General features: G+C 43.2%; 1 protein-coding gene across 4 annotated transcripts in view; it reads right to left on the bottom strand.

Moving 5' to 3' along the window:
• Window positions 1-25,050, bottom strand: part of PREPL (prolyl endopeptidase like) — a 915,395-nt gene that overhangs the window by 178,489 nt on the left and 711,856 nt on the right. For all 4 annotated transcript variants that reach the window (XM_069608452.1, XM_069608451.1, XM_069608454.1 and 1 more), the window contains one exon: window positions 13,253-13,469. In XM_069608452.1, the coding sequence (XP_069464553.1) occupies window positions 13,253-13,469 (217 nt within the window). The remainder of the gene's footprint in view (window positions 1-13,252; window positions 13,470-25,050) is intronic.

Raw genomic sequence — 25,050 nt, 5'->3', positions numbered from 1 at the left:
CGCTGCTAGAAGGTTCCAGTCCCAGTCCCATCCCGTACGGGAGATGCCCATACAGGATGAAGGAAAGGGGACAGGACGTAGGAGTATAACCTCTTTATTGAGATTTTTTTAAAGGCCCATCGGTTGTTGCAGCCGCATTAACTTCATAAAGCGGATGAAAAAACGATACACGTATGCCACCTTTGCTTGTGGAGCATGTGGGGCCAAAGGTTGCGCTGCTGCTGTCGGTGTGCAAGTAGACATTGGAGTCCTCCCCCCCTGAGGTTCTCGGTTGTGGTCCACTCCCCTCAGTATATCTGACAGAATGTGTGGGGTAAGAGGTATTCTAAGCAATTTGTGTCGATTGCCTGTCAGCTCTTGAATGAGTAGCCCACTCTGAGGGTGATGAGGTCATAGATGAAATCAACTCCTCATCAGATTGGTGCTGTGGTGTTACCAAGTGACTTGATGTCATTGTTGTGGTAGGTAGAGTTGGAGGAAATGCACAGAGGTAGTTGCTCGGTGTAGAGTCCTGAACTTTAGGCAATTGCAGGCCCTCGACACTGGACTCAGTATTATAACCGACCTTGGAATTTCCTTTGGTAGGATTTTCACTCTCAAGCAGGTAGCCTGATCACGTTTAGGTGCCCCCTCAAGCCTGGCTTGGGAACAGAACTGTCACCCCTGCGCACTCTAAATTTAACAAGAAAAAGGGCATTTGTGTGGGCCAAAATGGTTCCAGTACTGTCCCTGTACAGGGACACCCATGGAGTATGGAGGAAAGGGGACGTAGGAGTAAATAATATATTTGTGACAAATCTTACCTCTACGAAGAGACTTTTCCCATGGGCCAGGGCGGTGCGTCCACAGTACAATAGTCCCCCTCGGGGTGGTACACCAAGGATGGATCACATGGATGGAGAATCCCCTATGTGATTGGGGACTATAATCACCAGAGATAGTGGTATCTCCCCACTTCACCATGTCCAACTCCTTTCCTAAATCCTCCTGCCCCCTCCATAGATAGGGCTAATATGTATTGATGTTAAGTTAACCAAACTAACCTACATGACAACAATGAGAAACCAAATAGTCCAAAATATTATGCAAGCAGCTTTAACAGTGATACTGTGACAAAGAAGATGGCCAGGAGTAAAAGGATTACACATGTGAAGCCGAGCGAGCAATGTGGTTTTCCAAGCCCAGGAATTGACTCTAACGAATACATCATTCAGACGCATGAGTTCCAATTGAAGCCAGTCTCAAGCTCAGGTTCGAGGAAACGCGCCAGAGAGACGCGAGACAGGGAGAGTCGTCCCCCGAAGAGGAATAGCAACAGACTTACCCAGATACGAGGTGAAGCGTGGAGGAGAAAGTACGCACCACCGGAGGGAAGTCTCCATTTGCAGGGACGCTGCAGATGCCGCTAGAAGCCCAAATGCTACGGGAGCCTCCAAGAAGAATACAGCTGCCTGGGAACCATCAGTGCTGCCAAGAAGGAAGCAGACAGATACGCAAGTTGCCGGGGAGCTGTGAGAAGTCCGGCGAAGCATTGGGTTGTGCTCAGGAATTGGCCGGAGTGGGTTTGGGATCCTGAAACAAAAGAGAGACTGTCGTATACTTGGCAAGAGAGTGAACCAAGCATATAGAATGCAAAGGTGCGAGTCTGAGACCCGGACCCAAGAGAAACAGGGTCTGGGACCCAAAAGGAGAGAGGGTCTGCCACCCTGAAGTAAATAAGGGACAGTGGTATACGACAGTTTCATAACCAGGCGAGAATGTCCTACATTATGAGACTTAACATGATAATGATGTGTTCTATACAAAGTGCTTTACATGGAACATATTGACATACAGTATCACCCAGATGAAGTTGGTACTTATTGATTTTGGAAGGATGGAAGGCTTAATTGGCCTTGGCGGGATTTGAAACTGTGACCTGCAGACAACACGCAGATCGCAGCAGCTAGTGCTCAACACGCTGAGCTATCTTGCTGTCTTTTTATATTACCGGCAAATATATTCATATTTAAAAATATTGACAACATTACATCATTGCAATAACTGTGCCATCTTACACACTTCCAAAGTATGTAACGTGTCTACAGATGCAGGTTTACTCTGCAATCTCTAAGCTGTATAGCTCAATGATGGTAAACATTCAGAATAAAAGTTATGAAAGAAATATGGATCCGATTCCAACATTAAACAGAACCACCCCCTTTGACAAGGCATGGTTTTCTGTAGACACGTAAAGTTCTTAGGCTACCCAATGAGAAGACTTAACCAATCAAAAATTATATCGGATGACACTGTGGGAAAATTGGACTCAATATAGGGCCAAAGCTACAAAAGTAGAGAGAGAGCTTTGGGATTCTGTAAAGTCTTCAGATGAGGGAATCCTGCTAGGATTCTAAGAATAGGCCAGAAAGCATTGTTAACTGGATGAAGCTGACTTCAACTTTGAGATGCAATGCCATTTCTGCGCATTAAAAGACAAACCAAGAAATGAGTAGAAAAGCACAATGCAATTAGGCATAAGCCATCAGAAATTATTTCTCTTCTAGGCCACTAAGGGGGTTGACATGCCAAGGAAGTAACTTGAAGAATTTGATTTAAAATGGAATACTGTAGCTTTTGTTTTCTTTTTTTTTACACTTTTAAGTTCTGCATAACATGACCATACAGTTACAGTTGATCAGCAAACAAATTTACGATAAAGTACATGATACATAAACACACCCAGCCTTTCATTTTCTCACTATCACAACGCTATTGTTTTCCCAACGTTTCATTTTAGCCAGGTAGTCTCTAAATTCACCCCAGATATCCTTTGGTCTGAACATGTGGGGCAGTCTCAGTATAGATTGTTTTTCACAGACATTGACCCATGATAGCTCTAAGTTGTTCGCTAAAGAACGGTGCATTGTGAGATTTCCATTTCTTTAGTATACACCTCTTTGCAACCACACATTCGATATTTAGCAAGGCTCTCCGTTTTTTTGTCCATCGCCCCTTGCCACAGACCAAGCATAGCTGACAATGGAGATATTGGTATCTGTCAACCCATCGTACTAGACAATGCAGCGTATATCGAGTCCCAATAATGTCCCAAAGCCGGACAACTTCATTACATGTGTAATATGCCTGCATCTTGTGCTCTACATCTCAGGCATTGCCCGTCACAGTACAGATATATTTTTGGGAGTCTGAGGGGCGTACAGTGTAACACATGCAATATTTTGTATTGAATCTGCTTTAAGTGCATATTCATAGACACCTCCGTAGTAAATGTACATATTTCTGACCATTGCCTATCTGTTACTGTCACACGTAACTCTGCATTCCATTTTTCCAGTGAACGTTCTGGTCCTCTGGGAAAGATCCCAGAATGTCCTTATACAGGGCAGACAATACTTGCCGGCTGCTTGCTGAATTGGCGATGTATGCCAATATTTAAGTTTCAAGGGGTTCTTTTGGGTATTCAGGCCATTTATTACGTGCAGCGGCTCGAATTCTGTAATATTATAGTACGTCTGTCGTCGAGATTACGTATTTATTTCTACAGCAATCTAACGACATATACTCACCCTCTGAAAATGAGCCAAGTCTTTCAGGAGAGGTAGTTGGGGATAATTCCAGAGTGGGAGCCAGCAATAATACGGGGCCTCAACCTCTAGTCTGGCAAATATTCGCTTCCATGCTTCCGTCATATACCGCACCTGGTTGTATTGGCAGTCATCCTTACAGAATCTGACAAGTACTAGCACGTTTAGTCCCGCCCCACCAGCTGCTTTTCGCTCTAGTTTAAGATGCAGCGGGGTGTATCCACATGGTACCGCTATGTAGCGTGTTGAGCTTGGGCCGCCAGCCAGTATATCTCCATATTAGGCTCATTGAATCCCCCCAAAGCATACGGCAAAGCCACATCCAGCTATTTTTTTCATACCGCCCTTGGGTGCTGAAAAAACTGACAGGTTTCCTTAAAGCTTCATAAAAAATGTTTTCCCCTGCCAGACAGGTACATTCACAAATGCATACAGCATCTTGGGTACTAATACAATCTTTATTAAGGCCATTTTCCCCACTAAGGACTTAGGTACACAGGCCCAGGCATACATCTTAGCCTCTGCATAATCTTGAAGAAAGGTATAGTTATATACAATAAGGGTTTCTTTGGCTCTAGACACCATCACTTCTAGAAATTTCAGCCGATCTGGGACCCATCCTAATTGGGACAAGTTTTAGGACGGGGAGTTTTATTTGTCAGGGGGAATATTTCTGATTTACTATATTTACTGTGAATCCGGAGTATGTACCAATACGGCTAATGTCTTTCATTATTGCATCTAAGTTGCGTTGTGGGTCTCTAGTATATAGTAGTACGTCCCTGTGATGCTGGAAATGCATTGGAGGGACAGGGCCACACTGTCCTTGTCCTGTAGTCCTTTTTCATTTGTGTTCTGTATTGTTTTCTGCCCAGGAGTCCATGTGGGACTCCTGGCAGTGCAGCTCTTCCTGTTTTTGGTTTGGTGTACAGACCCATGGGATACCCTTATGGCACCAATGGGTGGGGGTACAACCCTGTGCCCCTAGTGTATGTGTTGTTTGGGCACCTGTGTGTGGCCCACAGAGCAGGGTATGGGCTGGTGGTAGCTCCATTTGACAGGTGCTCTGGGTATCCTCCATTTTGGGATACCCAGGCCCTGCCATTGGAATCAGTTGATTCCTGATAGGAAACAAGATGGCCCCTGTGGCATCTTGCTTTCTATTGCCTGTTACCTTGTTTTCCCAAAGGCCTGGGAAGCCCGGACTCTGTCCCTTCCCCCTGACTGGCTGTTGGGTGGAAGTTCCATATATGGTGTTGTTGTGAGGTCCAGGCTAGACTGGCTGGAGCCTTCCCAGTGACTGTATGTTGTGGGTACACCCTGTGGGTGGGACCTGGGTGAATGGAGTGTGTGACCAATATGCACTTCTTGTTGTGGATGCCTGGTTTCTAGTATGAAATACAATGACTGAGACATCCCTGCTTGAAACTGGTATGAACGTAGTGTGTACTGTTGAATGGCTGGGTACTTGTCCCAATACACATTCCTTGTTGCGAGTGTCTGAGAGGGAGGAGAATGGCCTGAATGCACTGTATGCCTGATTGGCTGACTGACTGCTGAATGCCCTTCTGTGGGATTGGTTGCCTGAGTGTGACCCATCAGAACAAATGGGAATGAAGAAGAAGGTTGACTGCTGTTTCTCTTCGTCGAAATCTGAAAGCCGCTGTGACGTCGAGACTGATCCAAGAGAGGACCTGGTTAGGCGCCCTCTTCCCATGCTCCGAGGGATCATCAAGCACCGCTAAACTTTGCTGAAGCTCCTTAGAAGTCAGACCCTCAACAGACTGCCGACCGGAGACGGGGACCGGCGAGGAGAATGAAGATAAGCACTGGATATTCCATCCACCGTTGTCGACCAGGGTTCGCAGGTTTGCTATAACCGCTGGAGGCCCGTCGAAGCTGTGTTGCCCAGAAGCGGGGACCGCTTGATGCAGTGCCATCGAAGACAGGAGCTGCACGCTCCATTGATTAAGACATTTGATTCCCAGACGTGCTCGTCCGCACCGCCGACCGCCTTATCCTGCCGGAGAAGGCCAGGCCGTCGACACGCCGAGGAGCATCCGCTGGTGGGTTTCCCGCCACCCAAAGATCCTAGAGACGCCAGACGACTCAACGCCCTTGCTGGGCCACAGTTCTTCACAAACTCTTTGCGGTCCTGAACTATCGACATCGAGGTGTTCCGCACGCCTCTTCCTTGCAGGACGGCCTTGCTCCGTCATATACGAGCACCGCTGGGACCGAAGCTGCCGCCTCAACGGCGAGTTCACTTTCTTCGAGGGATCTCGATGATCCGTGGCTCCTGTTTTAAAGGGAGACGCTCAAGAACGATCCGTCGACGGCTCGTCGTTGAACTCTGCTATTCCAGGTACATTGGGGTGGTAGGAACATAGAAGGAAATAAGACTTATTGAACAATATATGGACTGGGCTTGTAGTGTATCTTTATTTTTACAGGTTGCCCAGGTGGGGGGATCTCCACACAGAACTGTGTCTAGTGGTAGGGGCCAGTATTCTGCCAATTGTTCTAACCAACTGCTTTCCATCCTATAGCTATTGTTGGTTACCTTTATTAAGTGATTTGTGATTTGTGTGACATTTAACCAGAGTACAGTTGATGCACTTAAATGAAATCTGACAATAATTGTGGTACCACTTAGAACTGTATATAATTGCCTTTGTAGATTAACTAAGCACAAAGTGAGTTATTTTGATTTTGTATATAACCTTGAACCTTAATTATATAAAGACTGTGTTTTAATTAATACAGTATGTGAACATTCCTTTGTGGGTGCTTGGGGACTACACTATACTAAAGAACCAGCCTGCATCACCTCCTGAGAAACTAGGCCTCGATTGCTCGGCCATTGCTACCGTAATAGAGAATCTTGGCTGGGGTCCTCTGTGCCTCTCCTCTACTATATAGAGAGCAGAAGTACAAACACCCCCCTCCAGTCTTTACACTGGTGGCAGCGGCGGGATGCTTATGGTTTTAAGAATCAGTGTATAACAGTGCCACTTAGAAAATATCTGCACTTTGTTCATTTGAGGTTTAGTTGTGTACAAGATAACTGCATTACAAGCAATGGAGTTTATTGCAAATGGTAAATTGACTAGGATGAGCTTGGTGGCTCTGCAGAGTGCTCGTGAAGCCAGGGAATTAGACTTTGAAGATAAGTCTAGGGCTAAACTGATAGCTGGCCTGGTGGACTACCAGACTGATGGTGAAACTCATGAAGGGGGGGATGCAACCAATGAGGACCCTGCCTCTGGGGTTGTTGCTGAATCTGATTCTGGGAATACCACCATTCTTGCTGCCTCTGTTCCGAACCCCAGAACTGCTCTTCAGGAGGAAGCCCTGAAGATTGAACTTTTAAAATTGGAGCTACAACGGGAACAGTTAGCCTTTCAATACAAAAAGTTGGAAACAGAAGGGGAGTTAAAGAAAGAGGAGTTGGCACAGCAAGTGATACTCAAAGATAGGGACACTGAGCACCAGATAATCCAGCTAGAGAAAGCTAGAGTGGAGATGCAACTAAACTGGTTGAGAGTGTCAGGTCCCCAGGCACCAAGTTTATGAAAGATTTGGTGGGTGTGTTAGTGGAGCGCTCTGATATCCTCCAATGGATTGAAGCATTTGCGATGGCTTGTGCAATTCATGATGTTGATAAGAGAGATTGGGCTAAGTGTCTGTTAAGCAGAGTGCCTCAGACTGGATATAACTGTATTCTGAAACTGAGTGTGGAAGAAAGGGGTCAGTATGAGTGCGTGAAGTCTGCTTTGATTGCCAAGATTGGCAAGACACCTACCCAATACCTTAAAAGGTTCAGGGATTTTAAGAAAAGAGAGAATGTGTCTTGGGTTGACTGAGTGAGTGCTGCACATATGAACATGATGGGGTGGATTGATGGATACAAGGTCAAAACTTTGTTGAATTGTCCCACCTTTTGTTTTTTGAGAATTTTTCTGAAGCCTGTTTACCAGAGCTGCGTCAGTATGGTGCTGACCAGAACATTTTGGATCCCTTTAAGGTGGCCAGGCTGGCTGACAAGTGGGTCTCCCCCAAGGACTCCAGTGGGAAGGACACGGACAAAGAAAAGGGGACCTCTCAGAAAGCTGAGGAATCCCAAAAGCAATCACAGTCGGGTAAACCAAAACCTTCCTCTCATAAGACGCAAAATCTAGTGGGGATAAGTCATCTGTGGGTGGGAATAAGAGTAGTGGTCCACCTGCTGCAAAGCAGGCTCCCAGTGGTTCCAGTACCGTACCACGCACTCCTGGCACTTGTTGGGAATGTGGGGCTCTGGATCACAAGAAGGGTGACTCCAAGTGTAAAGGTAAGGCACTTGGAGAACAGGCTGTCAGCCTGAGCTACCCTTACCCCATGCCTGAGGTGGAGGCCACTGTCCTCCCCTCCTCTACGGGGATCACATTCGGTGCTCCCGTAGAGATTTCCCTAGTGTCCCATGGGGCCTGGGACCAGTACGCAGAAGTACTGGCGACAATCCCACAGAACACCCGTAGGTTTTCGAGAAGTGTCATCTTGAATGGCCAGCCTTCTATTGGTTTGAGAGACACTGGGGCAAGCATGGCAGTGGTGCACAGGATCCTGCTCAAGCCAGAGGACTATTTAGGTCCTCCTCTGAGTCTCATTTCCAAGTATTTCCCGGCTCGCGTTCCCGGGAGCTTCCAGGCGCTTCTGCTGTTGGTGCGCTCCGTCCAATACACCCCTTCCCCTGTGCCGCCAGATCAGAGGGAACGCTCCCTCGCTTCAGCTCGCATCGCGCAGATCACAAAGTTTGCAGCTCACGCAAACCCTAAATCCTGGGGAGGTTTAATCCAGTTCACAGACAGGTTGTGGCAGGATACTTCCAAAGCTGTTTCATACTTCCAACGCTGTTTCATACTTCCAGATACAGGCAATGTTGCGGGAAGTGGGTTAATTTATTAACATAGCGGCGGTTCATCCGGAAGGTCAAAGAGGTGCTGCCATTTTGTGGCTGCTCAACAGGGCCCCCCCTATGGCGCAGCGCACAAGTAGTTCAGATTCATCCAAAACCTTCCACCCATCACTCTCACTAGCAGTTCGGACTGGGCTGCTGCCATAGGTGGCAGTACCTGACTGATTTGCATATGGCTGGATCTCTTTTGCAATGGCGCAGACGGGATAACAAACGGTGGTGTGGAAGGTTGCCCAGAGCAATGCCAGTGGTTCAGATTCAATCAAAACCCTCCACCCATCACTTTGTTGGTTGTAGTTTCTCTGCCTATGTGAGAGAGGGTATGCCCAGACGGGGGTCCCTTGATCGCTCCGCAATAGGGAACCAAGCTGTACTTCACTGAGGAGCCCCAACAAAGCCGAAACATGTCTGGGGTTGCTTGTGTTTCTGCGCAATGGGGACTTGGCCTAGCAGTTCAGGCTGGGCTGCTGCCATTGGTGGCAGTACCTGACTGATTTGCATATGGCTGGACCACTTTTGCAATGGCACTGACAGGAAAAAGAATTGTGGTGTGGAAGATTGCCCAGATTCATTCAAAATCTTCCACCCATTACTTTTTTGGTTGTAGTTTTGTCAGAGTCTGAACGTTCAGAGGGGTGGATCACCTGTGTTTTCTTGTGTCAAGATTTTCTTGGCTTTTTCATCTTTTGCGGTTTTTGTTTAGTGCGGTTTTCATGGAGAAAGGGGCGAGCCACCCCAGACGCCACCCTGCCTGAGGAATAACAGTCCAACAAGGGGACTCCTGGAAGACTGCCAGAACCAGGACAAAAACCATTCAAAAGCGAATAAACCTGTATGAAGATCCGTAGCACTGATGGAACACGGCTAGAGGGAGAGATCTAGCAGCACTGATGGTAATGGCTGTAAGAGGCGATCCGGAAGCACTGAAGGAGGTGGGTCAGAATCCAAGCACGAGAACACAAGAAACAGGAAGGAAGAAGGACAGAGGAAAGGAAAGATCCCAAGAGGTAGGTACACGCTGAGCTAGGTACTGGAAGCACTAGCTTTGAGACGTGCTGAGCTCCAGCTGCGTTGGAACTGCATTGGAAAACTTCACAAAGCACCTCAGATTAATTACTAATAGTACTTTTGATACCTTGGCACCCTTACGTTTTATTAGGCATAAAAAAGCTTCTAAGCACAATTATTGGTTTACTACTGAGATAACAGAATTTAACAAAAATGAACATGCAGCAGAACAGAGTTGGAGGAAAAATGTCTCAGTCTCCACACTAGCGGCCTACAAGATGGCTGTCAAAAAATATAAATGTGCTGTTTTAAGCCAAGCAAGTCAATTTCTATGACAGAATTATCACAGCTAAATCTAGCTAGTGTGAATCTTTTTCTATTCATCATGAACTGGAAGGAAAAACCACTAAACCTAGCTTTGTGGTTGATGATAGTTGGTGTCAGAACATCCAGGACAAGTTCTCTAGGAAAGTTACTTGCCATCAAGAAGCTATTGCCAAGTGTGTTATGCTGCTGGGGGAACAAGTAGCTGAACCCCAATCCCAGGTTATTACAGGTGAATCGCTGGAATCAATAGTACTTTTCTCTTTTAAGGAACTATCGGAAACTGAGGTTCAAAATATTGTGCAAGCTATGAAACCTGTTTCTTGTAAAGGTGATGTATTCTCTGCTTCCCTGTTCAAAGATGGTCTTTCGTCATTGCTGCCATGGGCGAAAAAATGTATCAATATGTCCTTCTCTGATGCTCAGGTACCAAATTGTCTGCTGGAATCTCGGATCTCTCCTCGCATAAAAAAAGATAATATGCATCCAACTGTAACTGCACATTTTCCCTCTATAACTAACGTGCCATTTTTGCTGAAGATTCTCGACAAAATTACTTATCATCAATATTATGAATTTATTGAGCAACACGAAATACTTGGGACAGGTCAGTCAGGTTTTTGTTCAAAACACAGAACAGAAACAGTGTTGTTGGATTTAAAGTCGAATATCGTAAAAATCGCTTACAAAGGCCAGATTGTACTGCTTTTGTTGTTTGACATATCGGCTGCTTTTGATTTAGTCAACCACGATATGTTGATTGATAGACTTGTTACAATAGGGAAATGCTCAGAAAAGCTACAAAGTGGCTCAGATCGGGTGTGGGAAAGAACCATGTTAAGATGGGGGATTGGAGGTGGGTTGGGGAGCCAGTTACATGTAGACAATGTTCCCTTTAACAGCGGAAGACCTCGTGAATCTCACGAGATTACAGCAACAACACCACCACAAGACGCGCTCAGAAAACAATGTGCGTCAAATGAAGAGATGAGTTATAGAGGGCTAAGGACGGAAAAAGCAATTGAGTGGAGTGAGGGGACCTGGACAAAAGAAGGGGGACACATGTTGAGTGGCAGTTAGGCGAAGGAGCCCCTTTAAGGTATGCTGGTGGGGTCTGGGGCTGTATTTGGGGTGGGAGTAAGGGGAGGAGGGAAAACAGTAGCGCCCGTGAAGGACGGGTGTGCAGAGCACTCGGGTTGCTCCAAACCCGGGCTTGCGTCAGTAGATTCAGCCCTGGTTTGGAGCAACCTGAATGGCTGCCGCACCCGCAAAGGGTGCTAATGTTAATTAATGTTACAAATGTATTTCTATATAGATTCGATTTATATGTTGTATTTGTGTTTTAAGCTTGCGAGATAATTACAGACAGGTTATCTTTTTCTGTAGACAAGCTGCCTATAGATTGTATAACTTTGTTGGCGAATTCCCCAGCATAAAGGTAGGGGACCGCCTTTGATTTTGATTCCCTATTTTAATAAAAATCAAATACTAAGCCCAAATACAGCTTATTTTTTGTGCCAGAATTTTGTGGAGGGACTGTGTACTAGGCGGTGTTAGGTCGGCGGATGCAGTCTTGGTAGAATTTGAAAGTTATCGATTGTTCATCCAACATAACAAAGGACTCTGCTCCATAGCCTCTCCAAAATCAAAGGCGTATGCATGTAGAAACCCATATCTTATATCTCTTTCTTGCAGCTGAAGCCTTAGGACCAGGAGAGTAATGAAGAAATATCTGTTCTCTTGGACATACCCTGTGCGGAGTACATTTATGCCTTGCATACAGGATTTGCTTTCTGATATTTACAGTTTTAAGAATTGCAAAGCCAGAAAGTATCTAAGATGGAATACAATTGATTCCTAGATCTATGGTATTATTAGTTTGCAAAACAGATTAAATAAGTGTACTAAATTACTTCAGTTAAACGCGTTTTGTAGTATTGTGGCTTAAAGTTATTTAACCATTGCATAATATGATTATAACAGGAGCTTCCAAAATCTGTAATTTGTCTACCTGTGGCCTGGTTAACCTGCACTCCCACCCCTTCCGTCTTGTGTCATCACAGTTACATGATGCAAGACCTAGTTTCTAGATGAAAAGAATAGGCTTGTCTGAGTGTTCTTTGTGATGCCAAGATGGCTGAAACATGTTATTCTTTTTAGCACTGCCTAATGCAAGCATACATGCCTGGTTCCTGCAGTCATAGCTGCCGAAGAAAATTGGTTTTTATGTTGCCATTCAAATTGTGACTGCCATAGTTATGTCTGATGTCCTGCAGACAAAAGTGGGCCCCACCAACTCCAATGTCTGCTCACTGCCCACCTCTTTTGGTGTGGAAAGGAGGCATCTTCAATGAAAGAAACACTGGTTGACAGCTCTGATTCATGACAAGGTATGAATATTACTAATCTACTCCTCTGGGCACAGGCCACCACTGAACAAACACTAATACAACGGATTTTAGTATGAACTGATTACAAGTACCATTGATTGTGGGCTCCAAAAGAGATTTATTTTCACAATTCCTTGTTAGCAATCCTTCTTTTTATATCATTTGCAATTTTTTCTACAATTAGTTTTTCATTCACTATCAGATGTTTTCACAGTTCCACATAGACATTCCTCAAATGTTTTCACAATTTTGTCTGTCCCTCGTTGTCATTGTTACATATAAACAATTCCTCAAATGTTTTCATAATTTTATCAATCCCCCTGATAGTGAATGAAAAACTAAAAATTGTAGAAAAAATTGCAAATTATATAAAAAGAAGGATTGCTAACAAGGAATTGTAAAAATAAATCTCTTTTGGAGCGCAAAATCAAGGGTACTTGTAATCAGTTCATACTCTGTTTCAATGCATTGGGCAGCATCAATACAAACAAGTACAAGAAGTGCGCAGCTTACTAAAAAACAACAAATATATCAAAAACTAAGGCAACTCGCCATCAGTTGTTAAACAGGCTGCAAATCCTTACAACAGATTTGAGATCAGCGATTCATCTGCTGATACAGGTGTGTTGCCAAATATCTAGATGCATTTCTCCACGTAAAGGAAAAAAGCTATTGCTCACAACTTCCAACCTTCGGTGTCAGTAACATTCAAAATTAGATCCTGCTGTATAACATATCTTCAGTACCTGGAAACAGTCATTACTGCGTGCAGAGCTATCAAAGAATTTGAATGAACATAGATGCTTAAGAGCAGAGCTTAATGAACAGTCAGTATAGGCAAGCACCCAGTGCAGTATCCCAACAGTCTCTCTCTCATATTATTCAACTTGATTTTAACACATGAACACATTCAATATCAGTCAATTTCAGATGCATGTTTTCCAAACACATTCTGTTGAAATCTACTTGGATTAGCATAGCATTACCTCTAAAACAATGGCTCGAACGAGGTCTGCATAATTATTACACAAAGCACCTGCAAGAACTCCTCCAGCGCTGGCTGCTGTTAGTGCTGTAAGATTAGGGCTTGAATACCCTAGTGTGTGTAACTGTGATATGCAGGCTTTGAGGTCCTCCACACCATTGAATTTATTTTTCAGTCGCCCCATCTCATGCCATGTATGGCCCAATTCTCCTCCACCACTGAAAGAAAAACATTGCATAAAAAAACATTACAAATACATTCCAAATGTCTATGACTTTAAAGAAGCCATTTGAAAATCTATTTTCAGGGAACAAATAGCATGCATGAATTTAATCATAATACCTGCTTGTATACGTTTGCATTTGTACTTACTTACGACATTATGTTTAAACAACAAACACATACATACTTCAGTAGCTATGATCTTAGTTCCAGGCAGGAGGTATCAGAGTGGTAGGAGGTAAGCCAAGCACGGACAGTGTATTAAATTCCAAAATTGTAGAGTGCCAAGAGGAGGGAGGGGTGGTCCACAGTGCTATATGCAGCAGAAAGGTGAATGAGGATGGAGTAGAGATGTGGCAATGTGCAGTGTTGTGAAAAATAGAGTAATCGTCCAGGACTATTTCAGTGGAGTGATGGCAATCAATGAGGTGCCTAGCTTCCCAATAACATGGGGATTCTATTGAAAACCACACACTGTAGGATTTTATAGTAGTGCATGAGTGGGCTAAATAGAACAGAGGCTACTTTTAAACTAGAGGGGAGGATTTCCTCAGTAAGGGAAGAGGATGACGAGGGAGGCTACATAGGAGAAGGTGATGGGTGCAATCTTTGATCATTTGAGAATCAAAGGAGTCAACCAGAGAGCAAGACATGTTGGCTGTCCATAGAATTGGAGACAATTTCTTGGGTGAAGTTCTGTAGAAGGTGTGAAGACAGGCTTGGGAAGAGATGAGAGTGGAGGGGAAAAGGCAGGGGTAGGAAGATAGGTGAGAGAAGAGAAGAGTAAAAGGAATAAGGACAATGAGGGTGTCATTAATCTTGGTGATTTGGGATGAGAAGTATAATGGCAGGGCCACTTGGTAACTGGGAGCAGGCAATTGATAAATTGAGAAAGGGTGACATGGGGAAGAAAGACTTCAATGGTAAAGGAGAGTTTGCCGTAGTGAGGTGAAATTAGAATGGCACAGTAGTCAGACTTATCGACATCCAGAGTCACGGGTAGTGAGAGTATAGTATTCTTGTAGGTGACAGAAAATCAGGCGATCCAGATTTACACTATCGGTATTCCCAAGCTGTGGGGGTGGAGCCTAGCTGTGGGTAGAGGGAGTAAAGATGCAGATAGGTGGTTGGTACTCGATTGGGGTACTCAAAGCCAGTTTAAAATCACTGAATGCATAGTCAACAGAGTTGGCACAAAGAAGAAAAAGAGCTAGGAGCAAGAGAGCAAGGTTTAATGTTGCATTTAGTAGGACCATAATTAGTTGAAATAAGGGAACCAGTCAAAATGTCTGTAAATATAGGTTTTGAAGTGAGTAACGTGTAGAGCCAATATTGAGGCAACCCCCGACTGCAGATAAGTAGAATGGCAAGAATCAATGTGCACGCCAATATAGGTAAAACGGAAAATACAAGACAAAACAAAATACATCAAAGGTTTTAGTTGATTTATTTTTCTGTCCAAGGACCAACAGCAGATGCGTTTCTAATTGCTTTGATATCGGGACAGTTTTGAAACTGTTTTAGCTGCCTTGGTAGTTTGCAGATCCTTATTAGACAAGTGCAAGTGACAAAAAACGAGGTCCTAAAGAAACAAACAAATAAGGAAAGACATAATGAAGAGTGGAAAATAACTTTCCATCCCTACTGCGACTGCAGGGAACAGGAAAGGTAACTACTTTGGGGAAAAGTGTGTACCGAAAGCTATCAAAAGGTCTGAAACCAGTATCTCGTAGACCACTGAGTAGTTACCAAAATCAGGTAACAAAAGTGACTGTGTCTCTCCTTATGGATCAATTTCAGTATCGGAGGAAGCAATGGAAAGCAGAGTAGAGCAGACTGTCTGTCATAAGGGAGAACAAATTCACTCCCCAGCTAGCAGTTCATGCTGCACACCTGTGAGGCATAAAGTGGACATTTATAGTTCTCTAGCATTACAAAGAAATCCAGCAGCGATCTAGGAAGTTAAAAAAAAACTTAAGCTGTGACTTGAATGTCGTACTCTGATTGCTGATGGGTTAGAGAAAGACTACATAAGGAGTATGCTCTGATATAGACTTTTCTTGGGAGGAAGTGGGACGAAGTCTGATCCCTATTTTTAAAGGGGGCTATTGAGGTAATGAGGAATGATATCATTCCCCTAAAATATTCTCTGCACCAATGCTACTGGAATGATAGATTTCCAGGATTCCAAAATATGACAGAGAGTAGGAAGTCTGAAAACCCCAATAACATCTGCCACCTTCAACATGAGGTCCCTGGGTTTGCTGGTCAATTGGAAATCACAGCCTGAAGCCCACCTGCAGTGAGACCAGCGTACATTCTGGAGGAACAGTCTGAATGAGCCACCAAAGCAAACACCCATTATTGAGCATAGTAGAAACAGAGAGCAGCATAACTGACCCAGGAGCAGAACCGACATATTGCACTGTGGAGCCACAAAGAAACAGAAAGACACGAGGGACCTCCACCTGCCTCCAGAATGGTTGGCAAGCCTTTTGACTTCTTTCCCCAGTGCGAAAAGAAAACTTTTCAGGTAATTGGTGTTAGAGCAAGATGCAATATATAGCATGCACTTTGGCCGGAGAAATTGCTGTGGAGGGTTTTAGTGAGCCAAGACCAGGGAAAGGGTCAGGAAGCTTCCCCAAGCTCCGGGGAGGTTTGCAAAGACCCTCCAATACATAGTGAGCTGTGTGCTACATTTCTGTGATCCACAGTGCCAAATTCAGAGAGAGCTGGGGCATTATATCCTTGCAGATACAGAGTGAGCTTAGTGGTATGTATCCATTAAAGTCATAGTGCTAGTTGTAGAACAGGCAAAGGTGCTATATTCCTGTTGGCACAGTGAGAGGTTTGCAATGAGCTGGGCATCATATCCCTAGTATCATATCCCTGGATTGTATAGTGAACTGAGGGCATATAAATATAGGTGTGCAGTCATAATGTCGACATCAATAATGTCGACAGTCAAAATGTCGACAAATTAATGTCGAAAAACAATAATGTCGACAAACAAAAATGTCGACATTATTCGATATTTTTTCGACATTAATTTAGTGTATGCATAAATAAATAAATAAATATATATATGATGTGTTGAGTATGAGGGGTGGTTGGGGGGGTGTGGGGGGGTGGCAGGGGGGTGTTGGGTGAGGGGGGGTTGGGGGGGGGACCCCCCCATAGTAAATACAATTTTTATTTATTTAATTATTGAATAAATAAATAAATAAATAATTGGTATGTGTTGAGTATGAGGGGTGAAAGGGTGGTTGGGGGGGTGTGGGGGGGCGGCAGGGGGGTGTTGGGTGAGGGGGGGTTGGGGGGGGACCCCCCCATAGTAAATACAATTTTTATTTATTTAATTATTAAATAAATAAATAAATAAATAAATAAATAATTGGTATGTGTTGAGTATGAGGGGTGAAAGGGTGGTTGGGGGGTGTGGGGGGGGGGGGTGGCAGGGGGGTGTTGGGTGAGGTGTTGATAGTTTTAAGGGTTTATAGTCATAATGTCAAAAAAAAAAATGTCGACATTTTTTTTTCGACATTATGACTTTTTACATTAAAAGTATAGAATGTCGACATTATTATTTTCGACATTATTTTTTCGACATTTTTGTCTGTCGACATTTTTTTGTCGACATTATGACTATAAACCATAAATATATTGCTGGAGCAATGCTCCCTCTATTTATTTTTCACTAAGTGCGGAAATGGTTGGCTTTCGTGCACACGTTAATGTCCATGTGTGCAACTAGCAATGTAAGCAACTTTGTGAGCAGACGTAGTGAGTGGGCTATCATCTCTGACGAGAGTTTGGAAGAGAATGTCTTCTTCCCAACACCTGCAATTTTTTTATAAATCAGTGTAAAAGCTGCATTTTACAGCAATTTTTCCAAAGATACAGGCTAGACAAACAAATATTGTGTATGTGTTTATACAGAAAGATTATCAAACAGTCCAAGACTTTACAATCTGCCCCAGTGCCTAGCCAAAGTACTCTGTGCAGAGGGAAATACATGTATCCGCACAAAAAGCATTCTGTGCTCAGTATAATCCATAGGTTTAGTTGTGGCTATTCATTTGTCGACACTGCTCAGAGACAATAAAGACGGTGTTTAATGCCACTGGAAAAAAAACATTTATGTGTATTACAAAAAACAAATATCGCTTAGCATATCTGATGTGGCTGGAAACAAATTCAGAGAGGACACAGCATTTGCAGATGGAACAATGGCAACTAAAATGAATATGTCAGAAAAGGTGCCAATAAGAGCTGATGTGCCACTTTAAGGAAGTAATTCAAGGTCCAGGAGAACATGCCTCCCACAACTTGTGTAAGGATGATAACTACATCAAAATAACTGCACAACAGAATGTGATGATCAGAATTCCTGTGCCTCTGCTTACCATCAACATTACATGGCCATGTGAACAGAGCTGCGACAACACTTACTCAAAACCAGTCTTCATTTTTACTCCCTAAAAACAGGAAAAGGTGCCTTACATAAACAGGAAATAATGAGCATATGGGAGCCTACCCCCTGCTTCTACCCACAAATCTCCACCAGAATTGGTGGCCAGCAGAGCAGTGTTATTGGAAAGAAATCTAATAGTACTGCCCGATCCCATGACGAGATTTTGGAGAAAAACATCTTTGTAATTAGCATATAGTATCGCTTTTGGCAAAGCTAATTACTTTTTTACTCCATGAAAATTCATTTGATTCCACGTAAGGAGTAACATCTTGTTAGAGCCATAGGAAGTAAAATGACAGGGCACAAAATACAGCATAGAGCTTTGCCCACCACAGCCTAGACAACATTCAACAAGCCTTACTGAGGTTTCCTATTGAGCCCCATTGAAAAACGTCACATATATTTGCCTTTTATGTTAATAGCAGCAATACTCAGAGGTACAGCAGATGGAGTGCCTTCTTCCGTAACTAGAACCCCTCTTGTGCAAAGCACTTATCAGTTAAACAAGATGCATGGAGATGCTAGACGCAATAAATGCATGCATAACACATGGTTATTTTGAAAAGCCCCTAGCAGCTGAGCTTAAAAAAAATTTGAATATAAGAGTTTTCTATCCTTTAGCAAACACATTTCCTTCACTGCACTGTACTGTGGAAGTATCTGACTTGGTTGCTGATATGCTCTTCACCCCCAAGGAGTGTTCTCCTGTGCTCATCCTCCCCATACCCTTCCCCGGCTCCTATGCCAGCCTCCAATACTAGTTGACAGGACTACTAAAAGCAGTTAATATCGTGCTGGAAGATTGGTATGTTTAGACTCCTGTGTGCCAAGTGATTAAAGATGGGGACTTTGATGCAGTGTGTAATTCTACCTGCCCCGCAACTCAGGCCTATTTTCCCACTGTCTCTTTGAAGGACTCGAGCAATGCTCTGTCCAGACCCTCTAAACCCACAGGATACCTTTTCAATTCAAGCAGAAAGTGGCAGCTGTCAAGGGCAGCTTTGGCATGGCCTTCTTGCGAAGTGGGGTCTTTTCCTCATGAATTATATATTTAAGGAGCAGTCAGAGCTGGCTCCAACATGGTCCAATGGTTATTTATCATCAACTATAGATTACATATTTGTCTCAAAGTGTCTATTGGGCTTGGTTGTTGATTTTAAGGTAGCTCCGATAAGTTGCAGTGACCACGCTCAGTTGGAAATATCGGAAGCTCAAAAGCCCAGGTCTGTTTGTCCAGTTTCCGTGATTGTAACTAATGCTCTTACCCGGCTTGTGTGGCATGATGGGAATATAGCTAAACTGAATGTGGTATTGGTGAAGGATTTTGACGATACCCACCTGGCTGAGAAACTGACACCCTATAAGCTTGAGACATTTGGTATATATCTGCAATCTGTGATGGGGAAATTGTCCAGGGGCACAAAGTGATCTACAAGGGTCAGGGAGCAGATAAATAACTATTACCCTCAGGTGCATGAATGGAAAAAGCCCACCCGTATGTGGATTCAGGACCTGGGTAAGATGTCTAGTGGTCAGGCTAACATCCAGAGGGACAATCGGCTTGCCAAAATGTCACCAAAAAATCGTGTCAAAGCTCTCCAAGCTCTTATGTATCAACGGGATGGGAAGGCCCTGATGAATTCCTTAAAAGATGGAAGTTCTTGAAAATTCTTGCTCTTGATTAATGCTCTTGAATCTAGTCAACTTGGGGCCCAAACAAATCGCATCTCCGAAGACGTTTCGTGTAATCATTTTTCGGAGTTGTATGGTTTAGGGAGTACGTTCCCTAATGAGCTGGAAGCATTCGGCTTCATAGATGGGATCTGAGGTTCTCTATTGCGGACCACATAGGTTAATCTAAAGGGCCAGTGCATGTAGAGCTGGAGGGGCCTAACCAACTTAGAAGTAGACTCTTTGGTTTAAAATCTTGTGGCTCTTAATTGAGGATGTCGTCAGACACAGGTGTTTACCGACCTCTTGGAAAATGGCCTACCTTATTGTAATATATAAGAAAGGGGTAATGTCAGATCCTTTGAATTATCGGCCTATCGCGCTCCTCCATACTGACTCAAAAATATATGCATCAGTATTGCTGGGTTACATTGAAGATTGGTGTAGCAACAATAATATCCTCTCATCCCGACAAATGGGATTTCAGGAAAAACATGGGCACTGACTGGTGGACTACTATTGTTCTCCCTACAAAAAATGGCATGGAAGGAGAACACCCTCCCAATTTATTTATTTAATGCATTTATTGGTCACTTGGTAGGCGCTTATACAATTGGCAACAACTGTTTCAAAGTGTCCACAGGGCAACAGGGTGGAGACAGGAGAAGGTAGAATTTACAGGGGAAATGACACAATGTATAATTGAATTAATAGTGCAAACAAATAACGAGAGTGAAACGGAGGGGAGACAAACCTACTATGCTTTGTGAGTGTTCAGAACTTGCAAGTCCATGCAGGCTGAGTGGGGTAAGGGATAGGTGCTGTAGTGCTCATGGGAAGTGCTCAGAGAGAAGTGCTGATGGGAGAAGAGCATACGTGCAACTTCCCGTAAGGAGGGTGAGCCAAATAAGTGCAGTGAAAGACAGCGCCTGGGATGAGAGATGTGGGAGGTCTGGGTCCCGAGGATACATAAGGGACCTGCACATCAGCCAGGCTAATGTATGATTAGCAGGGATGAGAGGAGAAAAGGAGGAGGAGAAGAGAAAGGTCTTGAGGCTTTTTTGGAACTTAAGGAGGCCCTGCTCAAGATGCAGAGGGAAACTATTCCTCAGGTGGGAGCCTACCACAGCCAATTATCGACCACCAGCTCTCTGTTTAGCAAACCGCTTCACATGTAGGGAGTTGGTGCCAGAAGAACGCAGGAGTCTATAAGGAGAGTATTTGGTAAGGAAGCATTGAAGATAGGGTGGTCCCTGGCCACAGAGAGCCTTGTGGATGATACAGAGGGATTTGAATGTAATCCTCGCTGAGACCGGGAGCCAGTGAAGGCTTTGTAGGGCAGGAGAGATACGGTCCCTGGGCTTGAGGCCAAGGATACGTCTTGCTACCCTATTCTGGGTTAACTGGAGGGATTGCAGGGTGGATGAAGGAAGATTAAGAAGGAGTCTATTGCAATAGTCAAGCCTGGAGAGAACCAGAGCATGTGTAACATTTATGTAGCTTCGATGGATCTGTCGCTGGCTTTCGAGCTGGTAGACAAAAATACATTATGGCTAAAATTGGATAGGTGGGGTCTACCTCATGGCTTGTTGCGCATACCAACACATCTGCATCAGAGGTCCAAATTGCAGGTTTGACTGAACAAGGAGGGTCAATTATCTAAGGCAGTTGCAACTACCAATGGCCTGCGCCAAGGTTTTATACTGGCGCCTTGTTTGTTTAATCTGTATGTTTCTGTCTTTCTATGGTTTCTTTTGTTCCACCAACTTTTGGGGGTAATCAAATCTGTCGGGCAGCCTATGCATATGAATTTATTTTTGGACCATACACCCATTGGCCTACATGGATTAATTGTGTGTTTTAATCAATATATAGATACTAATCATCGGAGGGTTAACTCATTAAAGACTGTTATTCTAAGACTGAGTAAACGAAAAAGTAATTCCAAATTCACTTGGTTGCTTAATGGAATAAAACTGTCAATGAAAAAAGGCATGGTCTATCTGGGATTTCTGATCACATCGTCCTCCCGGAATGCTTTTTAGGAATCATTTGGAAGATAAAGCAATGAAACTGATTGCCCAAGTCAAATAAATTGACAATATATATGGTAAATTGTCTTTGTTACCCGCCTTGAAATGTCTATTTAAGGCCATACCACAGATATGCTATGGTTTGGAGTTCTTTTCTACCTGGATGTTACAGGATCTGAATAGATCACTGATTTGGCGTGACGTTTTGTACTTTATCCCCAAATGTGAGACTTTTGCTGCCATTCGCTATAAATTAGGACTGCCATCTTTGCAGAGTTTGGTGAACTGGAGGGGGCTGTTATTGTTTAGCAAATGTTACGTTGGTGCAGAAAACTCCCTGTATTTACTATTAACTAAGGGAGTAAGAAATGGATCTCTAACTGACGGCTTTGTTCACAATATGCATGTGGAATGCCTTATGTTACTATGCAAATTGGGAAAATCACTTAAAACCCTTCTGTTTATTTCCCCCGAGAGTAAAACAATTGAACCAATACCAAAATTGGGCTAAAACGAATGATACTGTCTTGAGTTCGCGTTTGTACACTCAGGTTACTCCATCACAGAAGATATTGGGCACCAGTGAAGCGTACCTTAACAGATTCCTGAACAAAAAGTTGCATATTTATTTCATGCGTTTTAGGTTAAATGTACTGCCTACGAATTAAATCCTTGCTACAAAAGGGGTGGCAGCTTCCTCAGATTGTCATTTTTGTAAACTTATGGATGCTAAGGAAACAATCCACCATTTGCTACTGACTTGTCCCACTCGGAGAGTTCAAAGGTCAGCCCATTTTCTAAAATTTGCGACCAATCATAATCGGATTTGCCTGGATCAATTGTGGTGGGCAAACCTTCACAGTAAATCAGTGTCCCTGAACACAGCAGTATTGAGATTGTTAGCAAACAAACATACACTTTTTAAAATGTAGTGATTCCAGCTTGCAGCCCGAGAAGTTGTTGCTGGCAGCTATGATTGATTTGAGGAATTTGATTACATTTTGTGTGTCTTTAATTAACTTTTCTTAGCTTTTAAATACAAATTTTAATGTCAATGAATTTAAGTATGCATGTATTTTATTACAAGTTGCGCTTTAGGATGTGTTTTTGCCGTTAACGCTGATTTAGTGTACAATTTGTATAATATGGTTTATATGTGATGTATGTGAATGTAAAGTTTTCTTGTTTTCTTGACTGTTTTGTGAAGGTTGTTTAAACTTTTAAACCAATATAATAATAATCATAATACTAGTTGACAAGACTCTGTAAAAAGTGAGGGATTGTAGCAGTAGAACACTGACTGGGATATTTGCATTCCCACAATACTTTGCAAGCAAAACATATTTAAAGGCTTGCCATGATGTTATGGGCAATTTAAGAAAATGTCATGAATCTGCATGTAGACAATTAAATGTTAAATGTAGTGCATACAAGATTGTTTGCAACATACCCCATCCTAATATTGTTGGTTAGGATTATACAGGTACTCAGTAAAACCGTTTTTGTATAGAAGAGAGTTACCATATAAAGTGTTAAGATCTATGACTACTGGTACTCTAAAAACCTGGAAAGGATGCAGATTGTGTGAAAAGCATTCTAGCTTTTGAATATCCGTTGCCCTAATATTATGTATGAGTGATGCCAGTCATAGTCCATACCCATTATCCCTTGCAGGTCAAGTAAATGAAACTGCAATGATGCTCTCCACTTATAAGGTAATGTTAGCAATGCTAAAGTAGGAGAGTTCAGTATATTATTTACCCACTCAGAATCCATCCATAGAGGGCACATATTTTAGTTTTATAATGCATTAACTTTCAAAGGTACAGCTTCAAAAGTGATTGTGTGACATGGTCAAAGAACAGGAAGCAAGGGATGGGATTACACATCAAAAGAGCCTGTTTACATACATTCAGTATTCAATATTTGAGCTGATGGTTGGGTGTCATAGTGTGGGTCATTTTATTTTGCGTACGTACCATAAGTAACAGAAATGCGAGTGCTTGAACATTATTGATAGTACCAAAAACATAAAACAAGTGGATGTAGGTACAAGTCTGGTAACCTTTTGCAGAGCCAAGGTAGACAGACTCAAGGTTGTTTGGTAATATCTAAATGAGGCCTGGGGCGGAAGCTATAGTGATAAGGTATATGTGTGGTAGAGTTAAGTGTAGGAGTCATGGGTCAGGAGGGAAGGTTATTTGGTTAATGTGTGCAGGCATATCTGCATAAGATCTTCTGTTCATGGAACCACTTTTTCATATTTGCACTTAACCTCTTAAGGTGTATTCTGATTTTAGGGTTTATGGTCATGCTTATAAAGTAGGGTAATGTAAAAAGGCTAGACTAGAATATCAACACTCGTTAGTATAATTTGTATTTTTTTAAATAACTGCTGTGGCTTGTGCTTTATTAATTCTTGGGAAAGTGGGAATTGTCTGTGTGCGCTGCTAAACTCTTCTAAGCGGCACCCGAAAGGAAGTTGGGTAAGCGCACATGCGCTCAACTCAGAGGCAACACTAGTCAAGACGACTGTGATACTCAAAATGAACACATAGCTTCTCCTACTTGATGTCTTTCAAGATCCTGCCAATATTGATACTCAGATCTGACTTGCTTAAAAGGCGTAAACAGTTTCTTAATTTCATATGGCTGGGAAAAATTCATGAACTAACAAGAAGATTCTCTATAAGCCATGAGAGGGTGTGGAGGGCAAGGACTGGGCTGTCCAGATATTGTGGGATACTTTAAATCAATGCAACTCAAGTCTTGTGACAATCGATGCAATGCGGTTCAGGTAAATCTGGGATTCTCACGAGCAGGACAAAGCAGGATCCCACATATCGAGAAAGCCTTGGTTTCCCAAACAACACAAATGCAAAAGCTTAAGCATTAATCAGATTACTAGGGCTTCAATGACTGTCTATAATGAGTTTTCCAGAATCCGGGGCATCACCTCTTTGCAATAACAGTTTACGCCCATCATTGATAATCCCTCATTCACTCCAGGCCTTGATAATAATAGATTTAAGTGGTGGAGCAAGGTTTTCACAAGGTGGGGGATAGTTTATGTTATTTGATATTTGTATAGTGCCATACTGCTATTCTTATGGCTTCAAAGAGTTATGGGGTGAATAGTACTTCGGCAGAATGCAGTTTGAACAGACATGAAATAAAAGGAGCATGCCACTGCATGCAAATAGGATTTTTAGTTTTAAGCGACTGATCAGTTATTAGCAAAGATGACTAGTGTAGTGATATTGTAATAGCTGTCGTATGAAGAGTGTTCAGGCACAACATGGCTATCATGTGTGACGAATCCAGAGAACTCGCCCTTCTCCCCAAGGGGATCCATCACTTTTGGTAGTAGGGAGGTTACCATGCTACACGATACCCTCT

This window comes from Ambystoma mexicanum, chromosome 4q (assembly GCF_040938575.1).
Source record: "Ambystoma mexicanum isolate Mex_15411 chromosome 4q, UKY_AmexF1_1, whole genome shotgun sequence".
Classification (NCBI taxonomy): domain Eukaryota; kingdom Metazoa; phylum Chordata; class Amphibia; order Caudata; family Ambystomatidae; genus Ambystoma; species Ambystoma mexicanum.
Note: the sequence above shows the minus strand (reverse complement) of the source record. Positions and strands in the feature narration are given on the sequence as shown.